General features: G+C 41.6%; 1 protein-coding gene across 1 annotated transcript; it reads left to right on the top strand.

Annotated features, from left to right (window-relative positions):
* Positions 1-217: 217 nt before the first annotated feature.
* LOC127427346 (legumain-like) lies at positions 218-12,328 on the top strand. The gene is made up of 13 exons (XM_051674909.1): positions 218-378; positions 487-584; positions 1,359-1,440; positions 1,660-1,745; positions 1,890-1,965; positions 2,084-2,146; positions 3,976-4,042; positions 4,295-4,413; positions 5,264-5,353; positions 6,104-6,304; positions 6,663-6,845; positions 6,960-7,027; positions 11,682-12,328. The coding sequence occupies exons 1-13, from the start codon at positions 304-306 to the stop codon at positions 11,722-11,724; spliced, it is 1,251 nt and encodes a 416-aa protein (XP_051530869.1). The 5' UTR covers positions 218-303; the 3' UTR covers positions 11,725-12,328.
* The last annotated feature ends 167 nt before the right edge of the window (positions 12,329-12,495 follow it).

The following is a 12,495-nucleotide window of genomic DNA, read 5'->3' as shown; positions in this document are numbered from 1 at the left end:
CCAACCCTGCCTATAAAGAACATCATGAGATATGTGTTCTGATATGTGCTGTACATATACAGATATAACACATTTCTCATTATGTTCAGTCTTAGTGCATTCACAACAAGGTGTCACGTTTCATAGTCTGCTCTTTTCTGCATGGTTACAATTTTGTAAAAATGAAAGTGAAAGAAAGATTGTGTTATCTATAAGCTGCACAGCCATTTCAGTCATATGAGTCAAAGACACAGAGGCGTATACACATTAACAAGTTACTTGGAAAGCTACCTTATTCAACACAAACAACTCTAACAATTTGAAATGGGGAATGGAGAAAGCAAAACCTGGGTTCTTCTTGCTGCTGGATCAAAAGACTGGGACAATTATCGTCACCAGGTATTTCAAACTCATACTTATAATAAAAAAGTGTTTTTAAAAAACTAAAAGGCATTTAAACTGCATAATATGATTGAAGTATACAAAAGTTTCTCTCCTTCTCACTAGGCTGACGTCTGCCATGCATATCAGATCATACATAGATCAGGAATTCCTGATGAGCAGATTGTCGTTATGATGTATGATGACATCGCTTACAATGTGGAGTGAGTGATAAACTTTGTCAATTCTCTAAAATCAGTAGCGTATCAGAGAGCATATGTGAGTTCATTGAGTTAACTCTAAAACCTGAATTCTAATGAAAAAGTCAGATGTCATGTCCCCAATGCACTTTCACAATGCAAACTCATATTTTATGCCATGTTTCATATTATTTTTCTGCATGAAATAAGGGATTTTATTTTTGTTACCAATATTCGTGATCTTAGGATTTGTTAATTGGCCAGCTGACTAGTAGGCTACTTCCTGCCAAACGCCACGTTATGTAATTGACAGTTTTATTAATTAGTTAAACTTTCACCAGGACCTGCCTATTGTATTGCCAGTTAAATTGTAAGGAGCCTATACTGTGAGGTCCAAAAGTCTGACCACTAGTCAATTTTACACAGTTATTCATATCATAATCCATTTTATCCCAGAATTATTTTTGGAATGTTGCATAAAGCATCTTGTGTGCTTTAATGCAAAGAAATCTGACCTTTTGTACAAATGAGTTTTAACACAATGACAAATTGTCCTGCATTTTATTAGTGGCCTATATATAATTGAGAATCTAAAATATTTGATAACAAAACGTATTTGTATTTATTTATTTATTTATTAAATCCAAACTACTTCTGATTAAATCCAGATTGACAATGTTGTCTCATGGTCATAGGCCCCACTTTATATTCATTTTTACATTTATTTTCTCTGTAAATGTGTTGTTAACAGAATGGCACACTCTAGCATTTTGATCTTTTCCTTTTTCATTTTTACAGAAATCCCAAGAAAGGTAACATCATAAATGTGCCCAATGGCCCAAATGTTTATGAAGGTGTTCTGAAGGACTACACTGGAAATGTAAATAATTTCCTATATGTTTATTATTTCTGTACACCGTATTACCTATACAAAACAATAAGTGTAATGGTATAACCTAACAATAAATAAATAAGTAAATTATATATAATATAAAAATAGCATCTTCCGCTTGTGTAACTTGATGTATTATGTTACTGTATTTAATACTCTACATGATTTTTGATAATCTAGGAATATATTTGTTTCTTGACTTGACAGGATGTTTCAGCGGATAACTTTTTGGCTGTACTTCGAGGGGATTCTGTGGCTGTTAAAACTAAGGGACCAAAAAAGGTTCTGAAAAGGTAGAGTAGCTTATTAACCTATATATGGTTAATAAAACAAGAATTAATCATGCAAGTTAGTATAGTTTTTTGTTGTTGTTGTTATTGTTTTTGTTTTTTGCATGTTTGTGTTTCATCTTCTGTTGGTCCAAATCCATCTCTCAGTGGCTCAAATGATACAATTCTCATCTACCTATCAGACCATGGGAGTACAGGAATGTTTTCATTTCCAAAGTCCACAGTAAATGTTTTTTAATTATTTTATTTTTTTAATTATTATTTTTTATTTTTTACCTCTATTGTATTATTCTATTTTTGTAGCAGAAGACATCAGTAACCATTTTTTCCTTCAATTTCAGCTTTATGCGACTGACTTGATTGATACAGTGACAGAAATGTCAAACAATCAGCAGTTTTCTAAAGTATGTATTTTTTCACATTTCAACACATGCAGTTTGTATTTGGATTCAGTGTCAAGGATGAACATAATGACATTCAGTAGATATTTTTCAGCATATACTGTAAGTGGTTGACAATGGAGTGACCACTGACCATAGGGGAAAAAAGCATTCATTGGTCACCACTCAAAACAATAATAAAAAAAAAAATTAAAAAAAATTATTTTGCCTATTTTTAAGATTTACGGATTTTAATTTCATAACAATTGACAATTGAACAAAATTAAATTAATTATTTTATTTTATTAAATATAACAATTCAATTTGATGGATTTTTGTTATTATATGATAAATCGTATTATATATACACTATATTGCCAAAAGTATTCGCTCACCTGCCTTTAGACGCATATGAACTTAAGTGACATCCCATTCTTAATCCATAGGGTTTAATATGATGTCGGCCCACCCTTTGCAGCTATAACAGCTTCAACTATTCTGGGAAGGCTTTCCAAAAGGTTTAGGAGTGTGTTTATGGGAATTTTTGACCATTCTTCCAGAAGCGCATTTGTGAGGTCAGACACTGAAGTTGGACGAGAAGGCCTGGCTCACAGTCTTCGCTCAAATTCATCCCAAAGGTGCTCTATCGGGTTGAGGTCAGGACTCTGTGCAGGCCAATCAAGTTCTTCCACACCAAACTCGCTCATCCATGTCTTTATGGACCTTGCTTTGTGCACTGGTGTGCAGTCATGTTGGAACAGGAAGGGGCCATCCCCAAACTGTTCCCACAAAGTTGGGAGCATGGAATTGTCCAAAATCTCTTGGTATGCTGAAGCATTCAGAGTTCCCTTCACTGGAACTAAGGGGCCAAGCCCAGCTCCTGAAAAACAACCCCACACCATAATCCCTCCTCCACCAAACTTCACAGTTGGCACAATGCAGTCAGACAAGTACCGTTCTCCTGGCAACCACCAAACCCAGACTCGTCCATCAGATTGCCAGATGGAGAAGCGTGATTCGTCACTCCAGAGAATGCGTCTCCACTGCTCTAGAGTCCAGTGGCGGCGTGCTTTACACCACTGCATCCGACGCTTTGCATTGCACTTGGTGATGTATGGCTTGGATGCAGCTGCTCGGCCATGGAAACCCATTCCATGAAGCTCTCTATGCACTGTTCTTGAGCTAATCTGAAGGCCACATGAACTTTGGAGGTCTGTAGCGATTGACTCTGCAGAAAGTTGGCGACCTCTGCGCACTATGCGCCTCAGCATCCACTGACCCCGCTCTGTCATTTTACGTGGCCTACCACTTCGTGGCTGAGTTGCTGTCATTCCCAGTCGCTTCCACTTTGTTATAATACCACTGACAGTTGACTGTGGAATATTTAGTAGCGAGGAAATTTCACAACTGGACTTGTTGCACAGGTGGCATCCTATCACAGTACCACGCTGGAATTCACTGAGCTCCTGAGAGCGGCCCATTCTTTCACAAATGTTTGTAGAAGCAGTCTGCATGCCTAGGTGCTTCATTTTATACACCTGTGGCCATGGAAGTGATTGGAACACCTGAATTCAATTATTTGGATGGGTGAGCGAATACTTTTGGCAATATAGTGTATATGTGTGTGTGTGTGTGTGTGTGTGTGTGTGTGTATGTATATACTGTATATATTTATATATATATGCCAACATATTGTATTTGTTTTGAGTGTAAACAATATAATTCAGCAATCCATGTTCAGATTATGCGATCATATTTTTTTGGTGCTGTATCAAATACTTGGATATGTGTGTATTTTTGTGCCTGCTGATAAAAAAGAAAACTTTAGAATATAAATATGTCCCTTTTAATAGATGGTGATTTATATGGAGTCCTGTCATTCTGGATCAATGCTTCAGGGTCTTCCATCATCGTGCAATGGTTTGTTTCTGTAAAAATAAAAACTGTATAATGAATGTAAACCTATAATGATTTATTTTATTTTCCTTATACACATATAGTCAGTTGTGAACTGCTCTGAATATGCTTATAGTGAATGATGGATTGTAATATTTTCCTAAATGCTGCAATTACCTAAACTCCTTTATCTTTTTTTTTTTCTTTTTACTTTTTTAATGGTCCAATAGTCCCTCATAAATTAATTTAAGTAAATTATATCTCATTTTATTGTAGTATATGGAATTTCAGCCAGTACACCAGAAGAAAGCTCTTTTGCATGTTTCTTTGATGAATGGAGGAATGCCTATTTAGCTGATGAATTCTCAACCTTCCTGTTTCATCACATTAAGACGGTAGGCTTTACTTGAATATTTTGTTTCCTGCAGTAACAATTATTTAGGGCTGTCGATCAGTTAAAAAAATTAACTACATGGCATGCAGATTCATTAATCGAATGAATCGCATTTATCAATATTTGCTAGGAAATGCTCCCAAATAAAGATAATGCAATATAAATACATTATAATCCAAATACAAACAAATCAACAAAACAAATGAAATAAATGGCATTTTTAAGGCACACAAGTAAAGCATTGATTAGACAATACAAAAATTGCCTTTAGACATCACTAAATTGTTTGTTTTATTCCCATATCATTGAATGTACCAGTCAAAGGCAGTCCATTATGAAATTGAGTTGGATGGATGGCTTTTAACATTCTAAATGCTGCATTTGTAGGATGCTGTTTTAAGTTCAAAGAAGTTAAAACTTTGAAAATTGTGTCTTGGGCTCCTCGCATTCTGTTGTGCTTCGTCCAGCTTTTAAGAACATGTCCTGTGCACCAAGCTCTTATTCAGTGGCTGCGCTGCTCCTGCTTTTTTTTTTCCGCTGACTGCCCCCTGCTGAAGCGGCTCGTAAAAACACAAAGTTACATGTACTTCATGCTTGAGTTGCTCCAAATCCGATGGTAGGGAAAGATGGTTTTTTTTTATTATGGAAATTACATAAAGGTTAGTTGGCCTGTCTAATTGCATATTTTTTTTAAAACATCATTTTTACATATGTAATCAATCACACTACATCAGTGCATTGAATCGACAGCCCTAAAATCGATATTTCTTATGAAAATTTGAATACCATAATATTGCAACAGTTTATTTATTTATTTGATATTTTATTTTCTCTCTTCTTTCTTTTGGAAGCATGACCTTAATAGGACAACTTTAGAAAGGCAGTTTGATTTCCTGAAGAAGAAAGTCAAAAGCTCCAAACCCTGCCAGTATGGGAATATGGTATGTACATTGTTTTCAACAGTTCTTTTTTATTATTATTATTATTATTATTATTTCTCATATCATACTAAATCTGAGAGCATCCTGCAGACAGATGGAACACTCTTTACATTGCATTTGACTTTCAAAATATTTCCTCTTCAACACTGTATGGAAGGCGTATGTTGTTCAGAAATAATAGATTTTTTAGTTTCTGTACAACTGTATAAGGTTAAAAACTGCTCAACAGATGCAGTCACCATTGAATAATGAGATTTAGACTGATTGCTGAAATTCACATTTTCAAACCCTCAAAAACAAATATTTTAGACTATTTATATTTATTTATTAAACTCTTTAAATATATTAAATTAATAGAACATAAACTATTTTATTTTATTAAAGTTTATGCAATCAAATTAAGTAATTTTGTTATGAAATTAAAATGTGTAAATATTGTTTATTTTTTACTTATTGTTTGGAGTGAACAGTTTTCCATTGTATTGCACATGGCAAATTGCCCTATATTTATACATTGTTGTATTTTTATATTTAATTGCTGCTTTTTATTTTTAACTGGAGCTTTCAGTGTTGATGTTTCAATTATTTTAATATTTTGAGCTTGCAGAAATAACAGATACTTGCCAGAAATTACTGCCTCTTGCTCTATTATGGTGTTTTGTGTGCATTTGATAAACTTTCAGATGATTTGGATAGTACCAAATATCTTAAAGTGATGTTTAACAGACTTTATTATTACATTATTTTCAGCAAATTGGTCAGGAATACCTCTGCCAATTTTGGGGAAATGATCCAGCTGCTGGCACAAAGGGGGAAGCTTATCACATCCAAGTGAACGATGCCATAGCCAGTCATAATGTACCTTTAAGAATTCAAGCAAACAGAATTCAAAGAGAGCGGGACCCCAGGAGAAAGCGGGAACACCAAAGAAAATATGATGAGCTTCAACGTGTAAGTGCAGCACCTGGAATATGCATAAATATGTCAGTATTCATAAGTTTTAATCTGTTTTGGAAAGTAAAATGCTGATGCCTCAAGTCTAAAACAAGCATTTCTATTTTCTTAGTCCTGATTTTATGATACATTTAGGAAATAACAGATGTTAAGAATATTTTTATGTTACAGTGATTTCTTTGGCTTGCCCCTGTGTAAAATACTACATTTGTTCATTCTTTAAAATGTGATTTAAAGATAAGTGGCACAAATGAGTAATTAATCCTTTGATATATAACTCGTGTTGTGAAACAGGAGACTTTAAGTTGTTGATGTTATTTGATACTTTTTAACATACACCCTTTATGTCCAACAGACTACAAGTAAAATCGAGAGAGTTGTTTTGGAGATCCAGCAGCGCTGTACATATAGATGTGCATCAACATCACGTAGACGTGCTGAACAGGGTTTCGCTTGTATGGAAAGAACTAAATTAGTGGGGCTCAAAACTGTTACGGAACATTTCAGGACATCCTGCTTTGACTGGCATGATGAGCGGGTGATTTTTTTTTTTTTCATTATAAGAAGAACACTAAATGACAACTATTAATATTTAAATACATCTTATTTGACTCTTTCATATACATCTGCTCTCTCTCTCTCTTTCCTACAGTTTGGTATTGCCCTGCAACACGCACATGTCTTTGCTGATCTAATTTATTCTGGAACTGAGGAGTACAGGTATATGGTGTCATGATATAACTTACCCATAAAGACATGGATATTGACATCTGAACTGGCCTTTAAACTGACTTTTGAGCAAAATTTCACCATAGCATTTAGCTCTAACTGCTTCTCAATCATTTAAACATTGCCATAAAGTGGAGAAAAAAAAACACAATAAAATAATATTACATTTACATGTAATAAACTTAACAGACACTTTTATCCAAAATTATTAAAAAATGAGGAACAGCAGATCAGTGTAATTATCACCAATGCTGAAATACTGAATTTCAAGAGTTGGAGAACAGTAGTGAATTTGTGGTTCCCTATCTGTCACTCACTCGACGTTGTGTCGATGTAGTGACACTAGGGGTCACCCTTGGGAGCCTGAAACACCTCTGGTCTTTGATAAAAGGCCAATGAAAATTGGCAAGTGGCATTTGCATACCACTCCCCCAAACATACGGGTATAAAAGGAGCTGGTATGCAACCACTCATTCAGATTTTCTCTTCGGAGCCGAACGGTCGGTGCTCACTGAGCTGAATTCCCACGAATGTTCATTCACCTCTGTTGGATCTGATGGCGCATTTCAGCGGCTTCTCCCCCCTCTGCACTGGTGGACTGCAGAGAACGCCCCTGGGCGCTTCAGCAGAAATGAAAGAGTATATTCTAAAAAAGAGTATATTTTTCTAAAAGAGCGGCACACTCGGAATGTCTTTTTAAAGACAAATCTTTTTAAAGATGCCTTTCCGTTTGTGTGTTATTCCTGGTTGCGCTCGTTATCGCTCACCTTCTGACGGTCAGAATCACTGTCTTTCATGTCTGGGCACTGCCCACACGGGGACAGCATTCATGGATGAATCATGTACTCATTGTGAGAACATGTCCATGGCAACGATGCGGTCGCGGCTTGCCTTTGTAAGAAAGCAAGCCACCCCAGTGGCTCCCCGCCCCGGTCCTTCTACCCATGGGTATGAGGCCAGAGCGACTAGTGCTGAGGGCGATTTGGGGACTCCAATGGGACCACCTCTGCCGGGTATCCCCTCACGGATCTCCCGTTCCCCAGCACACTCGTCTGCCCCGATTGGGCTTCCAGATGAGTCCGCCGGCTCGTCTCACGGCGAGTTCGACCTCTTATTCGCAGCCCGCAAAGGTGATGAGCTCTCGAGCACAGCATTGGAGAGCGGGCTTGTCCAGTCAGACACGGAAGCCTCAGCTGGGCTCCTCCCCTCAGGTGTGGTCACCCATTCACAGGCTGACACGGAGATGACAGACATGCTTTCCCGGGCAGCCGTGAGCATCGGGCTAGAGTGGAACCCTCCGCTCTCCCCTGAACCCTCGCAGCTCGATGATTGGTTCCAGCCATGCCCCGCCCCAGTTCCTTTCTTCCCGGAAGTGCACGAGGAGCTGACAAGGTCGTGGGAGGCACCTTTTACTGCCCGGTCCCAATCTTTCAGCTCCCCCACCCTCACTACCCTCAATGGTGGGGTGGCCAAGGGCTATTCGGTGATTCCCCCGATGGATAAGGCGCTCGCGGTGCACCTATGCCCGCAGAGTGCCGCCACCTGGTGCAGGCGCTCAAAGCTCCCGTCCAAGGCCTGTAGGTTTACGTCGTCTCTGACGGCCAAAGCCTACGGTGCTGCTGGACAAGCTGCCTCCGCCCTGCACACCATGGCTCTCCTGCAGGTCCACCAAGCCAAGGTGCTAAAGGAACTGCATGGATGATGCAAGAGCTGTGCTCGGCGACCGACCTCGCTCTCCAGGCGACGAAGGTCACGGCGCGGTCTCTCGGGTCGAGATGGGAGAGGCCGACAAGGCACGGTTCCTTGGCGCCCCCATTTCCCAGGTTGGCCTGTTCGGTGACACCATCGAGGACTTTGCCCTGCAGTTCTCGGCGGTGAAGCAGCAGACAGAGGCTATCCAGCACATCCTGCCCCGGCACGGCTCAAGATCCCAAACCCCATCTGCTCGTCGCCAAGGGCGTTCCCCTGCGGTGACTGCACCAGCTCTGCCACAGCCCACCCCTGTGGCCCAGCCCCGGTGTGGAGCCCACCGCAGAAAGCAGATGCCACCCGTCTCACAGCCGCCGCCAAGAACCCGCAAAAGGCTTTGAAGCAGCCCTGAGATGGGCGACCCAGGGACAACGAAACCCGCTGCTCTGGAGCTGGTAAGCAGACCACTCCATCCCCCGGTGGAGGGCCGGGAGGAGAATCTTTTGTTACCTTTTCATTTTCGCCTCATGCCCAAGTGGCTGCAGTACCCAAGAGTTCAGCGAGAGCAGTTTCCTTGCTTCCTGGGTCACATACCTGGTGCGCACGGTTGTCATCACGACCACCTTCCACCATTCCATTTTGGCAGGTTTGGCGCTCCAGCGGCGTTCTCCCCACCCCTGCACGCCCAGCTGTGGCACAAATCCACCCCCGATGTGACAATCTTCACGGGTCACGAGGACAGGCCTCTTCCTCCCCCATCCCAGGCTATTCCAGGGGTGGTCACAAGGAGCCAGGTAAGTGCTTCGATGTCCCTGCACTCAGCACGGCCAAGACACGGTGTGGCACCTCAGACTCCGCCCCGCCGCGAGGCCCCACCCGCCGGTACGTCCGACGAAATTGTCCCCTTGGTCCCCCTCGCCCAGAGCTTGGATGCATGACTTGCGCTTTCCAACCCGTCGTGATGGCTGGTCCGGACCGTCCGACTCGGCTATGCGATTTAGTTCGCCAGGCATCCGCCCAGGTTCAGCCGCGTCCACTTCACCTCAGTGAAGGGCGAGAACGCCGCTACCTTGCGCGTGGAGATCGCTACCCTCCTATGGAAGGGTGCGATAGAGCCTGTCCCTCTGGCCGAGATGAAGATGGGTTTTACAGCCCCTACTTCATTGTACCGAAGGTGGTGGGTTGCGGCCAATCTTGGACCTGCGAGTACTGAACCGGGCTTTACACACACTCCCGTTCAAGATGCTGACGCAAAAACGCATTCTAGCGAGCATCCGGCATCAAGATTGGTTTGCGTCGGTAGACCTGAAGGATGCGATAGACCTGAAGGTGTTCAGACAGAAGACAGCAGTTCCACTGAAACTGTTTCAGAGGCTCCTGGGGCATATGGAATCCTCAGCGGTGGCCACTCTACTAGGGTTGATGCATATGAGACAGCTTCAGCACTGGCTCCAGACTCGAGTCCCGAGATAGGCATGGCGCCGCGGGACACATTGCGTGGCCATCACGCCGGTCTGTCACCGCCTCTTCAGCTCTTGGACCGACCTCACTTTTCTACGGGCAGGCGTTCCCCTAGAGCAGGTCTCCAGGACCCTGTGCAAGGTCAGGGAGGATGAGGAGCATGTCATCCTGGTAGCACCCTACTGGCCCACCCAGACATGGTTCTCGGACCTCACGCTCCTCACGAGGGCTGTCCCCTTCCACCTTGAAGGTGTATGTAGCCTCTACAGCTCTCTTTAAAGACTGCCCTCCTGACTGTGCTCACTTCCATCAAGAGGGCAGGAAACCTTCAAGCGTTCTCTGTCAGTGAAACAGGCTACTCTCACATGATCCTGAGACCCCGACCAGGCTATGTGCCCAAGGTTCCCACGACCCCTTTTAGGGACCACGTGGTGAACCTGCAAGTGCTGCCCCAGGAGGAGGCAGACCCAGCCCTGACGTTGCTGTGTCCGGTGTGTGCTTTACGCATCTATTTGGATCGCACACAGAGCTTTAGAGTCTCTGAGCAGTTCTTTGTCTGCTTTGGTGGACAGCAGAAAGGAAGCGCTGTCTCCAAGCAGAGGATCACCCACTGGCTCAATGAAGCCATAACAATGGCATATCACGCCCAGGACGTACCAACCCCAGCAGGGCTATGAGCCCATTCTACCATGAGTGTAGCGGCCTCCTGGGCCTTGACCTGTGGCACCTCTCTAACAGACATTTGCAGAGTAGCGGGCTGGGCAACACCCAACACCTTTGCGAGGTTCTACAATCTCCGGGTGGAACCGGATTTGTCCCGTGTAGTGGCAGGCACAAGCAGGAAAGTCCGGGACAGCTGGCCGGGTGTGTCGCTTGCGCATAGCGCCTTTCACCTCCCCTGAGCTGAAGACGTGCGCTGTTGACTCCCAGTAGTGTTCACAAACTGTGTTCCCTGGATGATTTCCTCTTAGCCCTGTGGCAGATGAGTTCTCGGAGAAACTCACTGCTGGCTCAGTACATGTGCTAACTAAGCCCTGTACTGGGGTAGGTCCTCCGCATGTGGTAGTTCCCCATAGGTAACCCCATGCGACGTATATCTTCCGCTAATTCATTTCCCTGTTGGTAAACTGCATCTTCCTTGGGCATCTTCCCCAGTCACCATGCTTGTAGAAACTCCTCCCCCATAGTGTAGGACCTACCATGGAACTTCTCCACATGACATACTTCCGACAAAGCTCGGCAAGACCATTTGACATGTTTCCACTCAATTTTAATTATCTGAAGGGGTTACATTAATAATTTTAAAGTATGAAAACTGCATTTTGAGAAAATGTCATGATTATTAGTGAGAATTTAAGAGCATTGTTTGACTGATTAATTAACACACCTTAGGTTCAGATTTGAAACAGGAAGTTTAACTATTTTAATTTCTGTGTTATTTATTTCTGCTTGTGGTCATTCATATTGTCAAACAACAACTTTATCTCTGTTTCAGAATCATGGAGGCCATAACAGCGGTCAGAGGAAGATTATTTTGAAATCAATCAATCAATCAAGTTTTATTTTTATAGCACATTTAAAAACAACACATGTAGACCAAAGTGCTTTATACAAGAAAGATAAAAATATAACCACATGCAAAAATATGCTCAATAAAGCATTAACTATAAGCATATAATTATAGTAAGTGAAGTGACTGTCAAAATGATACTCTGGCAGAAAGATTATAAATAATCTATATCTGGGTTATCTAGAATGAATGCCTTCTAGTAATGTGAGCATTTGTAAGTGAGTAAGATTTTCTTTTATTAGTGAAAATAAATCACTCCCAACTAAACACTTCACTTCTTATTGCCATTGCTTAAATTATGCATTTGTCAATAGGTAGCATCACTTAAGCAGCATTATTCATGTAACCAATCATTCGCAAGCATATATGTGTGTGTGTTTTATTGGTTGGAAATCTGTGTAATGATCTATTAATGAGGTTGTGAATTTTGGATGAGGAAAATCAATGAAGCAGAAATGACGCAGGGAATTGCTGACCTGGAATGACTGACAGCTTTCAGCTATCATGTCTCTTATGGACAGTACATTATTCCTATCTAATATAGTCTTGTATAATAAATGAAGAGTTGTTCCTGTCCACATCTGTGCACAAACTTATTAATTAAAAAGTAAATAGAATAGGAAGGCAAATACATCTGGTATGTGTGTCTGCAGATTGTGCCTAAAAATTTGAATTTTGGAACTGAACTGCAGAATTGTACAAAAATGACCTTAGAAGGAGGAGATAAGACTGATTATTT

This window comes from Myxocyprinus asiaticus, chromosome 36 (genome assembly GCF_019703515.2).
Source record: "Myxocyprinus asiaticus isolate MX2 ecotype Aquarium Trade chromosome 36, UBuf_Myxa_2, whole genome shotgun sequence".
Taxonomy (NCBI): domain Eukaryota; kingdom Metazoa; phylum Chordata; class Actinopteri; order Cypriniformes; family Catostomidae; genus Myxocyprinus; species Myxocyprinus asiaticus.
Note: the sequence above shows the minus strand (reverse complement) of the source record. Positions and strands in the feature narration are given on the sequence as shown.

Excerpts from the sequence above, each read along its gene's own strand:
- LOC127427346 (XM_051674909.1), top strand. The coding sequence starts at position 304 with ATGGGGAATGGAGAAAGCAAAACCTGGGTTCTTCTTGCTGCTGGATCA. Across the intron at positions 1,966-2,083 it reads TTTCATTTCCAAAGTCCACA|CTTTATGCGACTGACTTGAT; the intron begins GTAAATGTTTTT and ends CTTCAATTTCAG. Across the intron at positions 5,354-6,103 it reads CCTGCCAGTATGGGAATATG|CAAATTGGTCAGGAATACCT; the intron begins GTATGTACATTG and ends CATTATTTTCAG.